Source organism: Moschus berezovskii, chromosome 22, assembly GCF_049115385.1.
Source record: "Moschus berezovskii isolate FMDL1 chromosome 22, NW_MosBer_1.0, whole genome shotgun sequence".
NCBI classification, from domain to species: domain Eukaryota; kingdom Metazoa; phylum Chordata; class Mammalia; order Artiodactyla; family Moschidae; genus Moschus; species Moschus berezovskii.
The window spans coordinates 33,868,729-33,892,042 of record NC_142481.1 but is presented as its reverse complement, the minus strand read 5'-3'; the positions used below and the strand labels follow the sequence as shown (position 1 = coordinate 33,892,042).

At 38.9% G+C, this 23,314-nt stretch overlaps 1 protein-coding gene across 1 annotated transcript in view; it reads right to left on the bottom strand.

Annotated features, from left to right (window-relative positions):
* Positions 1–23,314, bottom strand: part of CDH8 (cadherin 8) — a 381,309-nt gene that overhangs the window by 133,887 nt on the left and 224,108 nt on the right. Inside the window, exon 6 of the mRNA XM_055412624.2 lies at positions 20,186–20,439. Coding sequence (XP_055268599.1) covers positions 20,186–20,439 — 254 coding nt within the window. The remainder of the gene's footprint in view (positions 1–20,185; positions 20,440–23,314) is intronic.

Here is a 23,314-nt window from a genome sequence, read left to right as displayed (position 1 = left end):
CTATAAATAGGAGAAAGGGTCTATTAATACTTCACAGAATGGTTCTCTGCAATAAAGGAATGGATACATGACTCAGATACAGCAAAGTAATTGGTTAATTAATAGGCGATTCTTTAAGCCCAGAATGACTGTGAAAATGAATAACTAGAAATAGAAAGATATAAATAAAAACGACCATTCGCATCCTTTAGTAGTTTCCCAAGTGACACTAGAAAAATATTCCAAATCTCTTCATGTGCGGGAGTGCATGCTGAGCCGGGTCCGACTCTGTGCGACTCTGGATGGCAGTTTGCCAGGCTCCTCTATCCATGGCGTTCTCCATTAAGAATCCTGGAGTGAGTTGCCGTGCTGTCCTCCAGGGGGTCTTCCTGACCCAGGGATCCAACCCACATCTCTCACATCCTCAGCATTGGCAGGCAAGTTCTTCACCACTAGCACTACTTGGGAAGCCTAATCTCTTCATAGTATTAGTCTATACCAGTCATCACCTTCTTCAAAATAGACTCTGAGCTGAAGAGGCTACCAGGTTTCTTTGCTTAGTGCTCATCCACAAGGAGCCTTTGGGACCTGGCCCAAGTCTTCACTATCTTCTCTTCCTTAAGGTTGTCCTTCCTATTTTTCCACAATTAAGCATTTGCTGAACTTTTGCTCTTTAAAACAGGAAGAGATTGTTTGATTCTTATAACATCACATTGGATGGAATTTTGTACTACAGTTATTCCATAACTCACTGTTGGAAAGATGCACAAGCTTTTATTGAGCATGGGTTGTTATTATGCAGGAAACATGGTGCTAAAGAAGTATGAGAAAAGGAGTAAATGGGATAAGAACAGAAGAAAAAAGAAGAATGAATTTGCTTCCCACTGTATCTACAGAAAAGTTCAATGTCTTCTAATTTGCATCTTAAAAGTCATAGGGTTTGCATCTCCAGTATTGAAGTCATTTTAATTTCCTTTTTTAATCACAAAAATTTTATTATTAACATAGTTGTTAAATTATATAAATTCTGTGCTGACTCGAACATTTCTCTGAATACTTTCAGGGTTTTAAAAATCATTAAGTTTTAAAAAATTAATTTATTTATTTTAATTGGAGGCTGCTGCTAAGTCACTTCAGTCGTCTCCGACTCTGTGTGACCCCATAGACGGAAGCCCACCAGGCTCCCCCGTCCCTGGGATTTAATTACTTGAAAATATTGTTGTGGTTTTTGCCATACACCAACATGAATCAGCCACGGGTGTACATGTGTCCCACCATCCTGAACCCTGAAGTCTTCATTTTAACTTCTTGAAAATACACATCTGTTGGATTTGCTGTTCTTTTACAGATTTACTTAAGATGTGTTTGAGACAACAGAACTCATTCAAAGAGACTAGAATATATTTGGGAGAGTCATCTTTTTGCCACAAGAAGAAGAAAGTTATTAACACAGTAGGGCCTGGTATGTGAGAAAACATGCTTCTTCGACCACGTTATTAGTAACATCAATCCTAATGATGGCAATTTTGGAAACAGACATTCTCATTCTATAACTATGAAGATGGTTTAGAAACTGCAACACCCATGATAATCAATATTCACAGACACCCTATTTCAACTTTCCCATTTTATTCCAACAACTATCCTGGTTTGCTTCAATGGTAATATTCCTCTAACCTATAGTAGTATGTCTTAGAAATAAATGCTAACAACTTCATCATTGTACTCTGTGAGGTAAAGGCTACAGATGAGAGGAAATTCCTACCTAGATGCTTAGCACTTTGGTGGGGATCTAATTTAACCTAGTGCGCTCTGACCATGAGCATAAACTTTGTCACCAGTTCACTCAATCAAGAGTAGTTTGCAGAGGTCAGAAGTTAATATTTGAAGATATCACTATTGCAGTGGTTGAGAATAGGTCAAAATGGGGAACTGGATATTACTATATTGGAAAATAACACCCTTTCTGCATTGCTGAAATATGCAACTTTTACCTGAATCATATGTTTACTCAATTATCACAGCCCAATTATTTACATTTTATACCAACATTTGGCACAAAATTCTGTATCTTGTTTGTGCGTATAAGACAGATCTTACTGTCAACATACAAATATTATATGTATGTATACATTCATTCATTTGCTCATTTAAAGCATCTCCTACTCCCTCTTCCCCATCTTGCCCCTATACAACACACCCACAGAGACCCTCTGTCCCTGCTGAATTTCTATTTCTTGTTTGCAATAAAGAACATCAAACTCTGATAATATCAAGAGTATTTTAAGGATGATCAGCATCAAGCTTCCAATATCAAGGAATCTTTTTCACTCCCAGTGACTTGTGTCAGAAAGGAAGAATGTAAACTAAAGTCTGGAATGTGCACGAGAAGCTACACCAGTTATCTTAATATTCAGATAAATAATTTTCTTTCAAAAGTTACCCTGGACTATATTATTACTAATACAGTATTTGTGAAACACCTGATGATTTTTCAAGAGAAAGACCCTTTTCTTCCTAAGGTCTCCTCTAGGCCAATTTATATATGTGTCCTTAGTTTCTTCATCTGAAAACAGAACAACAGGACTGCCTTCTTTTAAAGTTTAAGGTAAATCCCCTTGGGTAACGCATTGTAAATTTCCTTTTAGTTTTTTTTTAATATTGTTGTTGTGGATCATTCTTAAAGTCTATATTGAATTTGTTACAATACTGCTTCTGTCTTATGCTTTGTTTTTTTGACTGCAAGGTATGTGGGATGTTAGCTTCCCTTTCCCTGATCAAACCTGCACCCCCTGCAATGGAAGGCAGTCTTAACCACTGGACTGCTAGGGCTGTCCTCCTTTTGCTTTTTAAATGTGGTTTCATACTGAATATTTATCATTATTTCTAGTTAGACACTCTGACAAATGTCTAGGTATTTTTAAACAACAATAACATATTTGAAAGATTATGATGTTGTTTAGTCACGAAAGTGTGTCAGACTCTTCACAACCCCTTGGACTGCAGACACCAGGCTTCCCTGTCCCTCAAAGGATGAAGCAGATCCACCTACAATAATCATCCTCAGATACCTTCACTTACTTAGGGTCACATATAGAAATCTCAGATGCTAAATCTCTTGGTTCAGAGAATGTCCCATTTTCTGAGCGTGTGTTTTGTTGTATAGTTTGTTCCACTCATACCTTAAAAAGATACCATCATAAAACCAAAGTCCTATGTGTAAATTTCTGCAGTCACAAAAGCAAAATTAGTGTGTCCCAGATAAAATCGAATTCATGATTAATTCTTTACTATTTACATAATATCTTTGGAGAAATTCTAATTTTCTCCCTGAGTCATCAAAATAATCATTTATAACTGAGAACTCTAAATCCAGTATGATGACAAAAATATGAAAAAAAATGAATGCTTTACATAAAAGATTAATGTAAATTTTTAATTTTTTATTTAATTCCGTAAAGGCTTAGTGACTGCTTCTTTTGGTCAAGTATGATGCTAAATGCTTGAACAAAGCCTCCTCTCAGACACACTGGTTGTGTTTTTCTCATTACGTACAATGAAAAATGGCGAGCACTGTAATAAAGTCGTTGCTATACTGCAGTTAGAAAGGGTCCCCAGATGCGCCTGGGGAAGGGGAGGGTGGTCAAAGATGACACCGCAATGCGGCAGCATCTGTTTGGGGACAGGAAGAATGAGTAGGGGTTTCCAGGTAGATTATGTAGGGAGAGCATCCCCAGCAGAACGGCATACATGAAGAAAATCTTGGGTTTGTTTAGGAAATGATAGAATTAAGGACCCGGCTAGGCGTGGTGAAAGCTAACGTCTGACAGATGAGCAACCTGTCATTTCATTCCCATTCTTCCTTTCATCTTATCCCTTCCATCCCTCTTTCCTTCACTCTTTACTGAGTATTTCTTACACACAAGGCATTGTGTTAGTTGCCAAGACAGACATGGCCTTGCTTTCATGTAACTGAGTCTACATGAAGAGAAAGAAATAAGATTTTTAAAGCTTACAGTGATGTTAATGAAAAAGAAAAGGGATGAGATGTATAAAATATTATTAAAATACTCCTATCAAAAGAAACAGCGAATATGAAAGGTCAGAGTTAGGAAGATGTTCAGTATTTTCAAAGACTGTTAACAAATGACAGTGTTGTTGAAATTCAGGATTCAGTGCGGGGGAGGGCATCAGGAAGGACCTTGGAAACCATGTTGAAGAATTTTTTCACTTGCAGGAAATGGGGAACCACTTGAACAAAATACAGGAGGAGAATGACATGATCTAAATCACAGCTGAATTCCATAGAACTTTCTGGATTGTACAAAGGTGCTCTGTCTAAGATGGTAAGCACTAGCTCTGTGTGGCTATGCAGCCCTTGAAATCTAGCTTGTGTGACTGAGAAATTGAAATTGGGATTATATTTAATTTAAATTCATTTTATTTCCATTCAAAGAGCCACATGTGGCTAGTGGCTGCCATATCAGTACAGATCTAAACTGAGTTAGAGATCACTGAGGCAGCTGTGTGGATATCAAAGGGCAGGAAACAAGCACATGGGGTTGCTGCAGCTGCTCACTTTAAAGAAGACAGTGTTTGGAACTCCCCTGGTGGTTCAGTGGTTAAGAATCTGCTTCTGTGTTTTTTAGCCATCTTTATGTCTTCTTTGGAGAAATGTCTGTTTAGTTCTTTGGCCCATTTTTTGATTGGGTCGTTTATTTTTCTGGAATTGAACTGCAGGAGCTGCTCATATATTTTGGAGATTAATTCTTTGTCAGTTGTTTCATTTGCTATTATTTTTTCCCAATCTGAAGGCTGTCTTTTCACCTTGCTTATAGTTTCCTTTGCTGTGCAGAAGCTTTTGATTTTAATTAGGTCCCATTTGTTTATTTTTGCTTTTATTTCCAATATTCAGGGAGGTGGATCTTGGAGGATCCTGCTGTGATTTATGTCGGAGAGTGTTTTGCCTACGTTCTCCTCTAGGAGTTTCATAGTTTCTGGTCTTACATTTAGCTCTCTAATCCACTTTGAGTTTATTTTGGCGTATGGTGTTAGAAAATGCTCAACATCCTTTATAATCAGAGAAATGCAAATCAAAACCACAATGAGATACCATTTCACCCCAGTCAGAATGGCTGCTATCCAAAAGTCTACATGCAATAAATGCTGGAGAGGGTGTGGAGAAAAGGGAACCCTCTTACACTGTTGGTGGGAATGCAAACTAGTACAGCCACTATGGAGAACAGTGTGGAGATTCCTCAAAAAACTGGAAATAGAACTGCCATATGATCCAGCAATCGCACTCCTGGGCGTACACACCGAGGAAACCAGAATTGAAAGAAACACACGTACTCTAATGTTCGTTGCAGCACTGTTTATAATAGCTAGGACATGGAAGCAACCTAGATGTCCATTTGCAGATGAATGGATAAGAAAGCTTTGGTACATATACACAATGGAGTATTATTCAGCCATCAAAAAGAATGCATTTGAATCAGTTCTAATGAGGTGGATGAAATTGGAGCCTATTATACAGAGTGAAGTAAGCCAGAGAGAAAAACATCAATACAGTATACTAACGCATATATATGGAATTTAGAAAGATGGTGACCTTAACCCTGTATACGTGACAGCAAAAGAGACATAGGTGTATAGAACAGTCTTTGGGACTCTGTGGGAGAGGGTGAAGGTGGGATGATTTGGGAGAATGACAATGAAGCATGTATATTATCTTATGTGAAATGAATCACCAGTCCAGGTTTGGCGCATGATACAGGATGCTTGGGGCTGGTGCACGGGGATGACTTGGAGGGAGGATATGGGGAGGAGGGAGGTGGGAGGGGGGTTCAAGAAGGGGAACACATGTACACCTGGGGAGGATTCTTGTCAATGTATGGCGAAACCAACCAATATATTAATGTAAAGTAATTAGCCTCCAATAAAAAAGAAAAAAAAAGAATCTGCTTCTGCAGGGGGCCTGGGTTCTATTCCGGGTTGGGGAACTAAGATCCCTACAAGGCACAGTACAGCCAAAAAAAAGGGCGGGGGGTGCAAATATGATGGTGTTTGAGCTTAGTTACTAAAATAAACAGGACTTGGTGATTATTTGGATATAGGAAGTAAAGGACATTAAGGAATTTTGAAGCAACACCCTTGTGGAAGGCTCATAACCCTCTTCTATTAATCTACATTGCTTTCAAATTAGATAGTTCTTTCTTTTGTCTCCTTTTAGCCATATTTATCTAATGAATGACAAAATACACCAAACTGGTCAAACAGTTCACATAAAGTTGAGCTAAATATGACCTTCCCTGGTGATACAGTGGATAGTAATCTGCCTGCGAATGCAGGGGACATGGGTTCCATCCTTGGTCTGGGAAGACTGTGCGCCATAATTACTGAAACCGAAGCACTCTAGGACCTCAGAGTCACTACACAGAAGCCCGTGTGCCTACAACCTGTACTCTGAAACAAGAGATGCCCATGCACCGCAACACAGAGTCCAACTTGCAGCAACTAGAAAAAAACCTAAGCATAGCAATGAAGACCCAGAACAACCAAAAATAATTAAAGTCACAAATTATCCAAAAAAAAAAAGGAGAGAGTGAAACCCTAAAAGCAGCCAATTGAAAAAGGACATTACATTAAAAAAAAAAAAAAAAGACTAGCAAAATGTAATTAAATCTTTCTATAAAAGGTATCTGTAGTTCATAGCAGGTATCTGATATTTCCCTCTGGTGTGTCTTTTTATGATGGGAGATTAGGAGTTGTGAGGATAAAATCTTTTACACTCAAGATAACCTTGATTCTCAGTGTTCACCCTCAGGTCACAGGAATCCCAACAACTCCCATAAATCTCAAGAGGCTCACAATAACCTAAGGCTGACAGGGGACAGTTAGCAGTGAAGAGTAGCTTTTAACTCACTTAGTTACCTTCTTGGGGCTGTCGATCAGGTCAATAATGACTTTTCCCTCTATGAAAGAATATGCAAAGTTGATGAATGCCACATGGACAATAAGGAAGAGATGGTATGAGACGGAAATACATCATTGTGTAGCTATATGGACCATAAGACCATAACCAGAATTGAGATATAATAACATATTTCATGTATTTAGTACGGCCTTCCTAATTTTTAACCTGTCTGCTAAGCCCTGTATATTAATTTCTTAGTTAATCCTCCTTTCACTTACGTAGCCCACATAAATTGTTATGACTCTCAGTGCTTCAAGTCATAAAATGAGGGTCATATACATTTTTACCCAGCCACAAAGTTAGTGAGATAATAAGTGTAATCTCCTGATCATAATATCTGACACTTAGTCAATTATTAGTCAGTGTGGAATAGCTGTCAGAATGGTGGTATTTGATTTTATGTTTGTCCAATTTTTGTGAGAACCATTAATTATATAGAAAAATATAATTTTTATGGAAAACACTGTACACCCAAGAAATAAGAGTAGTGCATATAAAAGTACGTTTTTTGAAAATCTCCTAAAGTTATTCATATACACTTAAAAATTTTAATTGGACATTCAGACTCAGTAAGTGCTATGGTAAGTGCTAGGAAGTAAGAGGTGAACAAGATGTAGCCTGTTGGGACTCCCCTGGTGGTCCAGTGGTTAAGACTTGACCTTCCAATGCAGGGGGTGCAGGTTCGATCCCTGATCTCGGAAATGAGATCCCACATGACTCAAGGCCAAAACACCAAAACATAAAACAGAAGCAATGTTGCAACATACTGAATAAAGACTTTAAAAATGGTTCACATTAAAAAAAAACAAAAAACTTAAAAAGATGCATCCTATTAACTCTTCAAGAAATGGAAGTGCATTTAGACTGAAATAGATTGTTGTTGTTGTTTTTTTATTGGAGGCTAATTATTTTACAATATTATATTGGTTGGTTTTGCCATACATTTACATGAATCCGCTCCGGGTATACATGAGTTCCCCTTCCGGAACCCCCCTCCCACCTCCCTCCTCCCCTTATCCTCCCTCTGGGTCATCCCCGTGCACCAGCCCCAAGCATCCTGTATCATGCGTTGAACCTGGACTGGTGATTCGTTTCACATATGATAATATACATGTTTCAATGCCATTCTCCCATTTCATCCCACCCTCGCCCTCTCCCACAGAGTCCCAAAGACTGTTCTATACACCTGTGTCTCTTTTGCTGTCTCATATACAGGGTTACCATTTCCATCTTTCTAAATTCCATATATATGCGTTAGTATACTGTATTGGTGTTTTTCTTTCTGGCTTACTTCACTCTGTATAATCCAAAAGTCTACATGCAATAAATGCTGGAGATGGTGTGGAGAGAAGGAACCCTCTTACACTCTTGGTGGGAATGCAAACTAGTACAGCCACTATGGAGAACAGTGTGGAGATTCCTAAAAAAACTGGAAATAGAAATGCCATATGATCCAGCAATCACACACCTGGGCATACACACCAAGGAAACCAGAATTGAAAGAGACACAAGTACTCCAATGTTCATCGCAGCACTGTTTATAATAGCGAGGACATGGAAGCAACCTAGATGTCCATCTGCAGACAAATGGATAAGAAAACTTTGGTACATATACACAATGGAATATTACTCAGCCATTAAAAAGAATGCATTTGAATCAGTTCTAATGAGGTGGATGAAACTGGAGCCTATTATACAGAGTGAAGTAAGCCAGAATGAAATAGCTTGTTTACTTGCTATCACAACAAAAATAACAAGCACACCATTCCTACATTCAGCCATATAACATCTTTCTAGGAGGTCAGAAGTATTTTTTACCAAAAATGCTCATCCCTAAAACACAGTGCCTGACCACATGGTCTAATCTAGTCTTGTACTTTCATGCAAGTGCAAAGCCTAATATCATGTACTTGTTGTTTAATAAACATGCTCCAGACATGTTTCTTCTTTCTCCAGTGTAGATCCCGTCCTCCAACTTAACCACCCGTGGGCTCTGCTCCCTTTCCACGTCTGTTCTGCAGTTTCAGATCCTTGGTTTTAAAGGACATTTAGATCTTGTGCTGTCCTTTGCACCATTAAATACATCTTTCATAACTCTGAACCTTAAGGACTTCCATAAACTTTATTTTCATTTACCGTGAAGCTATTAATACATACCTCAGTTGACTATCCCAAACTTGACTTGTACTGTGAGGCCCATTTATAAGTATAGCTAAGCCTATTCATAGCTAAACCTATTTCACTCGCCAACAAACTGACTTCAAACACACAGAAGAGAGCTAATAAACATCTGACAGATGGATGGGAATGGCATTTCTCCGTCTTTTAACAAGTTCTCTTCTTAAATATGCAATATTACATTTTCCTCTGCAAAACTAAGTCAAATCTGATTGTCCTTTATCAAAAGCAAGGTTGTATAATACATTGTGTCAAATCAGAATGTAGAAATACAAGGAAAACTAAAGGCTTTGTTGAAATGACTCCCATAAATATTTGAACATCAGATAAGAGTGTCAATCTCCCTTTGTTGGGATGCAAAATAGGGGATTTATTTTGCCTTATGAGTAAAATAATGTTAGATAACACAGCTCAGCCTATACAAGCAGCTTTGTTTCTCTCAGAATATAAATGTTATTATTAAGTTTTGTTCCCTAGAGGGTACAGAGACTTCACCAATCAGGGGGAAAAAAAATTTTTTTTAAACCCCAGATAAGCACTTTTCCCATTTTTCCCCCTCTTTCAAACTTCTTATGCTTTTTTTTAAAGCTCCCTAGATCACTTGTTTTAAAATAGTTTATTAAAATGCGAAACTTGATTTTATTATTATTATTATTAGTCAGGTATACTGTACCACACTGGAAACATTTCAGCTAAATCAATTTGCTGCTTTAGAGCCTGCATCTCAAAATGTAGAACAGATATATAAACTTGCCACCACACCACAGTGTGGTGGCTGCATGTGACTTTGGAGCTAGATGGCTAGCAGGGTAAAGTTAGTCAAAGTACTCCATCAGTAAACAGCTTCCCTACACTTGTCCTGGATAGATGTGAAGATACACAGGGCAGGTGCCCCTTTAAGGAAGGACACCAGAGCTGTAGGAACAGCGGTCAGGGGAAACCCTGTAAATATCAACTCCTTAGAATCTGCCTCATTTTCAGAGATTGTCCTATGTTACCTGGAGATTAAGCCAGCAGAGGGATAAAGACACTACCAATTTGGCAGGACATAGGACTCCTATGATGATCGATACACATTCCATTGGATTAGGCCAAGGCTTTGCCAGGCCTGCACTGCAGGTTATTTGTGCCCCCTGCCTGCCTGTTTCTGTCCCTCCCAGTCACAGGTGCTGCTCTCTGACAAGCAGCTTGTACTTCAAATGCCATCTACTTCCAGGGAAAACAACCTGTAACCCATGTTTTTAATGGGAATATGGGAATAAGAATACAGGTAATTCACAGAGTTCATGTAGTATAGTATAAATGAGATACCTGTGAAGGGCACTGTACCAAAACACTAAACAGGCATGACTAAAGATCCACAAGATACTTCCAGTATGACTCGTTAAATATCTACTCTTGTATTGGGGAATACATGTTAGAGTTTGTCGAACATACTCCAGCAAATCTATTCCAAGTGAATTTCTCTTTCATGTCACCTGATGTTTTCAGAGAGAGAGAGAAATGCTGCTGGAATCAGAGATTTTGCCAAGACGCTGAAATGCAGAGACTAATTTGGTTAAGACAATCACCAGCCTTGGTTCCAAAAACCACTGTATTGTAATCATCACTGAGGTCTAGAGAATGGAAGGGTCAGGCAGAAAAATCAGGCATTATGAGAAACTCATGCAAGAAACAAATATATTCCCCACTCCAAGCGAGTAAGCATCCAGGTCTTTTTCATGATGCCCTTTCACAGTCTGTATGATAGTTACTGGCTTCCCCGGTGACTCAGCAGTAAAGAATTTGCCTGCAATGCAGGAGATGAGGGTTCCATTCCTAGGTCGGGAAGATCCCCTGGAGGAGGGCATGGCAACCCACTCCAGTATTCTTGCCTGGAGAATCCCCAAGGACAGAGGAGCCTGGTGGCTACAGTCCACAGGGTTGCAGGACATGAATAAAGCAACTGAGCACACAAGCATGATAGTTATGGTGATTTCTCCAAAAGCTATGCTACATGAAGCCAATTTTTTCCGGTAGATTCAAATAAGCGCACACTGTCAGGGGCCCCATAGAACTAACCTCCGGAGGGTTCTAACGGAGGATGTCAACTCCATCATATATAACTGGATTCTAATACAAAGAATTTCTTTGACTGCAACAGGCTTTTTTTTTTAGTATTTTTTTAAATCTCTCTAGGGAGTTTTCTAGACAGAATAAGATCCTGAAATTATGTGAGAATCAGCTATTAAAATTACTGATGAAAAACCCAAGCTCTTACCAGTATACCGTAGGAGATGACAAACTCTTTTGTAAAATAAATATCTTAGGCTTTGCAGGTCATACTGTCTCTGTTACAATGACTCCACTGCAGTTCTGGGGCATAAAGGAATGAGAGTGGCTGCATTCCAATAAAACTTAAAAAAAAAAAGAAAAGTGGGGAGCCAGGTTTGGGACACAGCCTATAGTTGACTGACTTCTGGCCTCGTGTAGTAGAGTTTAAACTATTTACTCATGGAACAACCCCTCGCCCACCTTAAGAAGGGTCTATGGAAAGGAAAGGGGGCAAATCTATATATTATAATAACATATAGACATGTATTCTCTTACAAAATAGGAATAAGTGCCATGATAGCGACAATGCTTGATGGATTAGAATCTAGAGCTCAGACCAGAACGGAAGCCTGAGTGTCCTTTACCACAGATGCTTCTGATTCTCTACAGAAAGTTCAAAGATCAAATCTCTTCTTCTTAAAGAGTGCAACGCACCTGAGCCAATTAACTTATCTATGAAATCCTAGTACAAAGAAACTAGAGTTCAAATTGATCTGGTCACACTGTCTTTAGTCCCTAGTGATGTTCCTTAGAGCACAACTAGGGAGATGCTGCTCTTGGAGAAAAGTGGTATATATCTATTTTTCAAATTTAACAGGCATAAATGCACTTTAAATTATAAAGAAATGTTTTGCTAAACATTGGTTTGCAGCCTCTGTGTGGCAAATTTACAGGAAGACACAATTTTGAACCAACTGAAAGTGAAGATGCTATTTAGAGTCACTAATAATGAAATAAACCCCTTAGTATGAATCAGTTATTATATTTCACTGAACTCCAACTGTTTCTTTCTCACTGTTTAATTTCATTCTAGCTTTTGTTATTATGCCTAAAGAAACCATTTTAACATTTTCTCGCATGCACTTTGAGTATCAAAAATTCCATCTACAAGTTTTCAGCTTTTTGGCTCTAATTGCTCTACTGGTTGCTCTAACTGCTTTAATAAATAATATTATCTGAGTTCTGCTAGTCCCAGAATTCTAAAGTCCCTGCATCACACATTATTTATTATTCCTTTAAGGGGAAAAGGAGCCTTTTTCTACCCAAAGCTTCTCTTTATAGTGAGAGAGAAAGGAGAGGAAGGGAGGAAGGCACGGAGCAAAAACTGAGAGAAAAGAAGATACACACAGTCCACGCTCTAGATTAATACTAGGTTTGCTAGATTGTGAGGTATTTCCACGTCAGCATCATTGAGTATCTGTGGGTCCTTCTATTGCAATTCCTTAGAAAACCAAAAAACCTCTTCTTCTATGTGAGCCTAAACATAATCTAGTTTTGCTTATCATTTTCAGATTGAATTAAAGGTTAGACAATTGTGAAAGACTTGAATTTCACCCAGCTGTGTAACTCACTTCCTTACTATAGAGCAATGTCCATGAGGGCAGAGGCTCTGTCTCTGTAGCAATCCCTTGAGAAACCATGTGTTTCTGTATATCTATATCTAAACCATAGATATAGATACGTGTGTACCATTCCATAGGTGACATATATATACATCATAAATGCTATATATATATACATACATATATGTATATATATAAAGTAATGTGAATGAATGGGTGACCATATGACTAAACGAATACATGACTTAATTAGTATTAACCACTGTTAGTTGAATTAGCAGTACAGTGAGCTTTTTTGGGGAAAAAAATGACTTGGATAAGCTAGTACTTTTGAAATGGGAAACATGCAAATTTTAATTGGCTCAAAGTGTGCAGGAACTAAATGACCAACCTTTAACTGCTTTCAAAAGACTCCTTGAATGATACCGGACCCCTGTACTTTGTTGGTAGGGAACCAAAGTGGTGCAGCAGCTATGGAAAACAGTATGGAAGTCCCTAAACAATTAAAATAGGATGACCATATGATTCAGCAACCTCACTTCTGGGCATTTATTAAAAGAACTGAAATCACGTTAACACCCCCATGTTCACCATAGCATTATTCACAATAGCTAAGATGTGGAAACAATGTAAATGTCCATCATCAGATGAATAGGTAAAGAAAATGTAGTATATAGTATATTGTAATTTAGCCTCAAAAAGAAGAAAATTCTATAACATGCAGCAACACAGATGAACCTGGAGGACACTGTGCTAAGTAAAAGAAACCAGTCACCAAAGGATAATATAGCATGATTCCACCTATATTCCACCTGAGCTCTTGCTTCCCTGATAGCTCAGTTGGTAAAGAATCCTCCTGCAATGCAGGAGACCCCGGTTTGGTTCCTGGGTCGGGAAGATCCGCTGGAGAAGGGAACAGCTTATCCACTCCAGTATTCTACCCTGGAGAATTCCATGGACTGTATATCCATAGAGATGCAAAGAGTTGGACACGACTGAGCGACTTTCACTTATATTAGGCACTTGAAACAATCAGAGTCATAGATGCATAGAATGGTGGTTGCCCGGCTGGCCTCGGAGAAGGGAGGAATGAGAAGCTGCTATAAAGTGTCACTTACATTCTGCCCAACGCTGTGGCTATAGTTAACAATACTGTATTGTACCCTTAAAAATCTGTTAAAAAGACAGATCTCACGTAAAGTGTTCTTATCACGATTAAAAACAACAGCAAAAAAGACAAGGTCTCTTGGGAATTATTGCAAGATTGAGAAGAGAGTCAATCGATACACAGTTTATTCACCATACGATTACCAGGATTTCTATGAAATATTTCCACTGTAGCACCATTGGATATCAGGGCTATCAGAAGTGCTTTCAGGAAAAGAGCTCATTAACAGCAACCCTGGTGTCTGAGGTGAATTGTAAAAATGCCAGAATATAAGTATGAAAATAAAAAGCAGAGTCTTGTGTTGAGTGGGCACTTACATTCAAGAGGAATCGGGACAACAGAGCACGGTGGCCACCAGGGTTATGTGTCAACCCACTGTGACTGCTGAATAGCCATCGTTCCTACTTTTAATTTAAGCAGCTCATGTACACGTATGGGAAATGCTTTGAAAGAAAAGTAGGAAGCAGCCACCTAAAAAGAAAACAGTCACACGCCATCTCAACGCCATGGTGACAATACACACTTGACATGAATTTATTGGGTGGAAAAAAAATGAGCCATAGTAGGTTTACATGAGCACACTGACCTTTAATTAACACCTACTCTGTGCTAGTAGGGGCTTCCCCTGTGGTTCAGCAGTAAAGAATCCATCTGCCCATGCAGGAGACGTGAGTTTGATCCCTGGGTCTGGAAGATACCCTAGAGGAGGAAATGGCAACCCACTCCAGTTTTCTTGCTTAGAAAATCCCACAGACAGAGAAGCCTGGCAGTCTACAGTCCATGGGGTCACGAGAGAGTTGGACATGATAGCAACTAAGCAACTGTGCTAGTAAGTTTGCCTTAAGTATAAATAAATTGCTGCCTCCAACACCGTTTCAGAGTGTCTGTCACAGAGTAAACAGTAAACATTAGCTGTCATCATCCCACACTTCATGAAAAATGACAGGACCTAGCAAAGCACATGCAGACACAGTGGCCAATGGTAAGAAGAAATCTGGATTTAACCCTAGCTCTCACACCTCCTGCTGTATCACCATTCATAGGAAACATCCTGTTTCCTTCCTAGTAAAACTGGAATCATACTGAGTACTTTACAGGTGTCTTCTGTGAGAATTCAGTGAAATGATACATAATAGAAACTTAACACAATGGCTGATTCATCAAATAACTATTGTTTCTCCTGTTACCTCCCTAATCATAATTTGGTTCACAGCTGATAGTAACAGACCCACACAAATGAGCTAGACTAAGGAGCAAGAAATACTCCACCCATACTCCGGTTAATTCCACAGCCTGGTATACTCTCCTTTTTCTTGGTGTGCACCCTGAATTGAATGAAACCAGTTAGGAAATGAATGGTTTTTGTATTTCAATTAAATTGATCCTGCTAATTCAGAGCAGCCTTGTTTATAATAGCCAAGATGTGGAAACAATCTAAGTGTCCACCCATGAAAGAATGGATAAAGAAGATCACACACACACACACACACACACACACACAAACACAACACAGTGGAATACTATTCAGTGGTGAAAAATAATAAAACCCTACCATTTGCGAAAACGTGGATGGACCCTGAAGGTATTATGTTAAGTAAAGTAAGTCAGAGAAAGAAAAAATATCATATAATCTTACTTATATGTGCCATCTAAAACAAAATAAAACAGAAACACACCCATAGCGAAGAGTAGCTACCACAAGGGAAGAGGATTTTGGCGGTGGTGAAATGGGTGAGGGTGGTGAGCTGTATGGTGATAGATGGTGACTAGGCTTGTGGTGGTGAAAACTCTGTAGTGTATACCAATGTTTATACTACAAACATCTGTACCATAACATAACATTATAGTACCTACCACAGTATAACACCTACACTATAAACATTAGAGTCTAACTATAATTCTGTACACCTGAAACGTACTAGAATAAACAAATGAAAAAGATTTGGAGAAAAAATTGGCCCTGTTAAGCCATCCCAACAGGTCAAGACACAGTTTGCATCACAGAAATCAGAAGGAAAGAAAGGGAGTGTGGCAAAGGATAGAAAGCAGGCATTGCATTGTCAGAAAGAAAGACAAAAAAATGGCTATGCACCACAGTTCCAGCCTTGATTATTTGTGTGACAACGGGCAAGATAGTCTATTTATCCTCAGCCTCCTCATCTGTTAAATGAGTACACATATTATCTCATAGAGGTGTTAAAGAATGAAATGAACCCATGGAGCACATTTCTGCCACATATTAAGCACTCACTAGTAGCAATATTCACCACAGCAGCAAAGGCAAATTACACTAAATGAGGTTAATTAGACTATTTAGCATGCAACTGATAAGTGAAAAGAAAAAGATAATCCTGCACAGTCAGCAACCTTTAGTAGAAGAATCTCTGCTAAAATGAGTACTAGGCTTTTATTTTGCATTTAAGATATGAAATTTATGGTGGCTTTATTAGTTGGTAGTCCTAATAATTCCACTTATTTTAACAACTTAATTATTTCAGTAACTGTCTGAGGAAAATGATATTATCCCAGAATACCAAGGAAGAAGCTGAGTCTCAAAGAGAATTCCAGAGACCAGCTATCTGTCTGGGAAGTAGCAGTGACAGGGTTTGAAACGGTCTGTTCAAGACATGGCATCTTTTAAATAACTATATTCTGTATTACTGAGATGCATACGCTAATGAAGAAAGTAGCACATGCTTAATTAATGTTCCTGGAAGAGAGATGTTGCCTTTTTTGTCATTTAGCCTTTGTGTTTTGTCTTTGTGTCACTGTTTGTTTGCCCTGTGATTATACAAACATAGATAGAGATACAGATATGTTTATAGGCAGAGATACATGTCTAGTTATAAGTATTTTTAAATACATTGATATTTTTAGCCTGACAGTGAGCTCTCAAAAGAAGCAGAGTTGTAGAGGAAGTTGACCAGCCAATTAATGACTACATGTTTTAACATGGCAAATGCCACAATAAATGCCTATTTCTTGCTGGATAGCACAGTCAACATTCCCCTAAAAGATGGATACAGTCTTGTTAGTATATAAAATAAAAAAGTCCTAAAGAGACAATCATGTTTTACTATTTGTTACTTGATAATTCCTTGATTATCTGTGTCCTGTAGTCCTGTTTTAAAAGGTTAAATGGCTCTAAATCTGTCTACTAGACTTATAAGGAACTCTGCACTGCTCTGGCTAAGTCAGGAAATTTAATTTTCTACACAAATTAACCAATTGTGCATAGAAAGAGGAAAGCCACTCTCCACAACCCAACTGGGGGACTAGGGTGGGAGGGGGGATAACTGGAAAAATGCAGAACAGATACTGAAAACATGCAGTTGGTGATTCTTACATTCTTATCCCATGGAGCCAACGCACCGCCAATCAGAACTATATGGGGCGCTCTTTCTGAATAATCCTTTAAAGCCCTGCTGGAAATGATCTGAAATACTGCTTACCCCTTCTTTGGGTGAGGTCATATATGCCATCTGGGCTTCCCAGGTAGCGCTAGTATTAAAGAACCTGTCTACCAATGCAGGAGACTTAAGAGATGTGGGTCCAATCCCTTGGTTGGGAAGATCCCCTGGAGAAGGAAGGGGCAACCCATTTCAGTATTCTAGCCTAAAGAGTCCCATGAACAGAGGAGACTGGCGGGTACGGTCCACGGGATCGCATACGAGTTGGACATGGCTGAAGTGAATTTGCACATATACAGGCACATATGCCAAGAGAACTATTAATAGCACTTGCCTGCACACGACAGAGCAACTTCACTTTCACTTTTCACTTTCATGCATTGGAGAAGGAAATGGCAACCCACTCCAGTGTTCTTGCCTGGAGAAACCCAGGGACGGGGGAGCCTGGTGAGCTGCTGTCTATGGGGTCACACAGAGTCGGACACAACTGAAGCGACTTAGCAGCAGCAGCCATCTACCAGAGCTACAGATATGCCTGTGCCATCAAATGGCACTTCATCTGTCCATCTCTTCCTGGAAACAAGGCCCCAAGCCCCCTTTAGTTTGCCTGGAAATGAAATGCTTCCAAATTGGGCAGTTGTTGCTAAGCAGCCTCAAGCTTCTTATACACCTGCCTTTTATGCCAGTGACAATAATAAGAAACAATAGCAACAGCCGTAACAATCAATTGCAATGATAATAGTCACTGGGTTCCCTGTGAACTGGAATGATTATAAAAATATCCATTTCTACATAAGTAAAAAGGTTACAAAACGTGGGCATCTCTGAACCTGGATTTTTACCCATTTCTGCCCATTTGAGGTTAGTATTACTTCAGTACCAAAAGTTCGTCAAACTTCATCTCTAGCTGATGAAGAACATGTCAGCACAGGAAGTTTGTTCCTGCTGGTACTACAGTTTCCATGTCTGGGGTGTACCCGGGACTCCTCTGATATCTGAACCCCCGCTTTCCCTGAGGAACCTCAGCTCGGCTTGCTCCTGGCCCTCTATGGGGTCTTTGCTGACAGGAGTAGAAATCTTGACAAACCAAGTGCTAAGCTGGCCCACAGTCTTTCGGTTGGTTCAATCTTGTTTACCCTTGTCATTATTCTGTTTCTTATGCTTAAAGATGTGAAGGAAGTGGTAACTGCTCTGTTCTGTGTTCCTTCAGAAGAACAGGGGTGACAGTTGAAAACGGGGCAGTATACTTGCCTTAACAAGTATCATTGCCTCTATTTATATTAGAATTTCAGCATAAAGTGATTTCACAACTTCACCATTTAGTCAGAAAATGGACATCATGTAAACTTATTTTTCTGGATTCTTTCTTCCCTTGTATCCAATTCTTGTCCCCTTTAGAGGTACGGTTCTCTTAGCAAATAGGGAGGATTCTGTGTGCCTACAGCATGTTGAGTTCCTTTAGAACAGAGAATAGGCAACTGACCATTCCTTAGTTCCCCACATGGAGTTTTACCTTCTTAGAGGTTGCTCTTTTGAAGAAAGCAGTTTTTTTTTTTTTTTTTGGTATCCTTATGAGATACACTTTCATCCTGAATTTCAAAATGACTTGTGCTAAAAACAACTTTTCTGGATCTGAAAAGGATTCTTTTTTGCCCAGACACAAATTATTTGACTACTCCGATGTGTTTTACCTCCAGCCTCAGAGTTTCAGCACCCTCGGGAGTATTGGGAGTTTAATACAGGAACAAGAATTGAATAAACATAGCTTTCAAAAGCCATTTGTCTATCTAGAGTTTCTCTGAATAAAGTAATTAGAAAAATATCTGCCCTAAGTCCCTGTAATTTAGAAACAGAATGACTTGCATATAAGCTGACATCTAACTCATAAATTAACTGGACAATTCTTTAAAACTGTATTCTTCTATATAGTTTTCTCTCTCTTTTTCAACAAACATTTCTCATAAAATATTTGAAATCCACACTCAAACACATCATTAACCAACACTTCACCCTTGGAGACCAGTGGACAAGTTATAGATTTTCAGTGTTCTTTCAAAGAAAGCTATTTAGCCTGAGCATCTGCACCGTCATTTGGGTGACTGGCAAAAGAGAAAAGATGTACACAGTTCAACAACAACAACCAAAAGCCCAGAACTGAGCCTCATTTCTAAAAAAAGAAGAAAAACCTTTATAAAGGGTTATATTTCTCATCTTGGGAAAATTTTTGAGCAGGGAAAGTATAAACAAAGAGTAATTTTGAAATAGCAGAGAAAGGTTTATGTCTAAAAGGCACGAAAGCAGATATGCTGACCAATCAGAAATGCCCATCAAGTGATAAAAAGATAATTTCAAACCCAAATACAGAAATAAGATGGGGGTCTCTTAATACTCCAAGACAATGACCTCAGGCCTCTAAATTTTTATACATGATGCATGTGATTGTCAAAGGAGAAAGGAAAAAAATAGCAACACTTTTCTAAAGCTAGAAAAATTAATGCACAACAATCAAAAACAGTGTAATATAAAGGATCCACCCAAAAGCACTGCAAAATACATGTGATCTGGCCTTTTCACTGTGCTCTCTGAAAACCAAACAGCTTTCTTCATCTTAGCATTTCTGGCTCTGAGCATTATATACAGCTGTTCCCAGGTGTGTGGGATGTGTGTGTGCAACACACCCATAGACACAATCGTGGCGCAGGTTGACCAAAATCCCTTGGCCATGTGAGCAGTAGGCAGCCACACCGACTGAATACATAATTACACTTTATACTGATTTGCTTGTCACAGGTCATAGCAAATCTTCCTTGAGAAATACCTTATCGGACTGGAGGTGATGTCGGGGTCCCGAGCGGTCACCTGCCCAATCACGGAGTTGAGAGCAGCGTTTTCATGCACTTCCAGGAGGTAAGTCGGTGAAGAGAAGACGGGAGGCTCATCAGCATCTTCGACGACAATTTTGACCGTCGCCGTGTCTTTAAAGGGCCCCCTGCCGCTGAAACGCGGGTCAATGTGGACATTGGCTGCCTCTACCTTCAGTGTATAGGATTTTTTGGTCTCAAAATCCAGAGGCTGTTAAGAAATGACAAAGATGAATGTTTCTCACTAATGACCACAGCCGCGAGAACAAATGAGTATAACACTGATGGATGATCGTTATGTGCATTTAAGCCCATTTGTGAGTCTTAATGGGATCACTCTCCTATCCCCCATACTCAACCTGTAAATTTTACAGGCATTTATTGATATCTGTTTATTATACAAGCTCAGTGAATCTAATCTCCTACTGTTTTGTTTTGTTTTGCTCATTTCACTTGGAATTCACAAAATATTCACAGTCATGAATCGTGCCATCAAAATTTCACTTCAGAGTCATAATAAAATTTTACTAGTGATGGCGTGACCTGCATACCAATCAGTCAGTTAATCGGGCCTCTGCTGGTCGGAGATAAGGCAGCATCGAACACAATCTCTATCTGGGAAGAATATTTTTATCATTTCTGCAACGGTGTGTGAAATGTAAAGAACGAGAAATAATCATTGTTTAGTCCATGGAGACATTATAAAGCATAATTTAGCACTAATCCCAACAAAGAGTGTTTTCTTATTTCACTTCCAGAGCATCACTGCTTTGCTGATCATGGCTAAAATGAAGTTTATTCTTTTTTTAGGGCATTCTTAGAAGGTCTCTATTATGAGTTCCTCACTGTGAAGCAGGTGGGCATATAAAGATGTATGCAGATACATATCTACCTGTTTCTATATTTAAGGGAAGGAAGAGGAAGACCAGTAGATATATAGATACCTAGGTCTTACTGTGTCTTCAATGAACCACTTAAAAGCAATGCGAAATTACCTCATTGCACCATTACTGAAAATATTTCTGACCTATTAATTGTTCCTGCCTTAAAAGCCCCAAAGACTTAATGATCTAAGTAAACAGAGGAAAGGAAAAGAACACAGTCCCCTTAATAACCCAAAGCCCATCTGCCTCAGAATCCTCACTGTCCAATTCTCTCAGCAGGGCATAATACTTCAGATGTCAAGGATGTATTTCTGTCAAGGTTCAAAAAGATAATTTAGGCTTGCAGTGCAATTTCTTATAAGAAATTGAACTTTACATCTGCGATGCAAATTTTTTTTTTAAAAAAAAGAAGCCTGAACACAAGCCAGCATTACTGAACTCTTTCAGAACTCTCCTACAAGCTTAAATACATATATATAGTGTTGATTTTTATATTTTAATTTTTTTCTAATTGGACTGAACTTTTCTTGAGAGATATTTTCTAATAAAGCAAATACTCAATCCTGCCCATTCTGAAATTTTTAAGCATATATATACATACCCATGAATACACGATTCAACATCAGCATTTTCACAATTTTCCAACAGCCCCAACTGTAACAATTATGTAATTTCAAATTCTTCACAAATGCCATTGAATATAGCATATTATGCTCTGCCATTGAATATAGCCCAACCTGAACACATTCTGGTGTCCTTAGGACTTTATCAGACCAAAAAGAGGGCCCATTCATTGGGAAAATGACTCCCTACATTATTCTCCAGAGTAAAATGCATGCATTTCTTGGTGTTGAGATGTGTAGAATATGTTTCCAAGTTTATGAATAGTGATGAATAAAAATACAGCAAATGGCTAATTGCTTCAGTTTATAAAAGCACCTTATGGTAACAAAGAATAGCAGTTAATAATAACATAAAAATGACATTAGGAATCATTAACCAAGGAAAATGTGGCCCTGGGTTATTCAATAATTGACTCAAGTATAATTATACTGTACTCTATTTAAAACATGAGTTTTCAAATACTTTACAACTTTTACTACTGAGCTCCATCCAGGTCAAAATGAAGCATTGCTCAGCAGAGTTAAAATATATGCAACCAATTTTTTTCCTCAAAATTGCCTTTGTATTTTAGAGTATATTCAGAAAATTCCAGGTTCTCATTGTCAAGACCTTTCTGATGGGGGATTTCAAGAGTATGACCATGGGGAGCAGATCCCTGTGTAACATGAGAGAGAGAGTCAGATAGTAAGCTCGGAGTCACGTCAATATATTGCTGATCAAGACAGAGGGCAGAACTATTGGCTCCCGACAGCGTGACTGATCATACGTCTCCCAATTCATGAATCAGCCAATCTGTTTTAAAATTAATTTCTACTACTTCACAACAAACATGAAGTACAATATTGAGCAAAATACTCATTATGAGGATAAAGGGGCATTTTCCTTTGCAAATGCCCATGTTCGTAAAACACTGAACTGTGCTCTACCCATTTTTTTTTAAATAAACTTGTCATGATGAGAAATAAATATGGAAAATGTACAGAATTTTTCACATTTACCATATGTATATACACACACACAAATGGTTCTGAGCAAAAGCAATCACAGATTGCCATATATTCTTTGTACTATTTATGGAGATATTTCTTTCTTCAGAGGTTTCCCCAGGTGCGTGCATGCTAAGTTGCTTCAGTCCTGTTTGGCTCTTTGCGACCCTATGGATGTAACCCACCAGGCTCCTCTATCCCTGGGATTCTCCAGGCAAGAATACCGGAGTGGGTTGCCATGCCCTGCTCCAGGGGATCTTCCCAACCCAGGGATCGAACCCATGTCTCTTACATCTCCTACATTGGCAGGCAGGTTCTTTACCACTAGAGCCACCTAAGAAGTCCAGCCCCACACCCAGGAACAGAACAAAGATGAGCTTCACTGACCTCATTGCTTGGACATTTGATCACAACTTGAAGTATCTTATGTTAGCGGGGTGGGCCCTGTCCTTTCAGGGCCAGAACAAGCCAGAATAACAGGATGACTAGTTTGTCTATCTTTGAGTGTCCCTAAAAGCAGAGGTTGCAATGAAGACCTAGGAACCTTCAATGTATGTTTTAGAACTATTCCAGGAAGCAGGAATACAGAAAT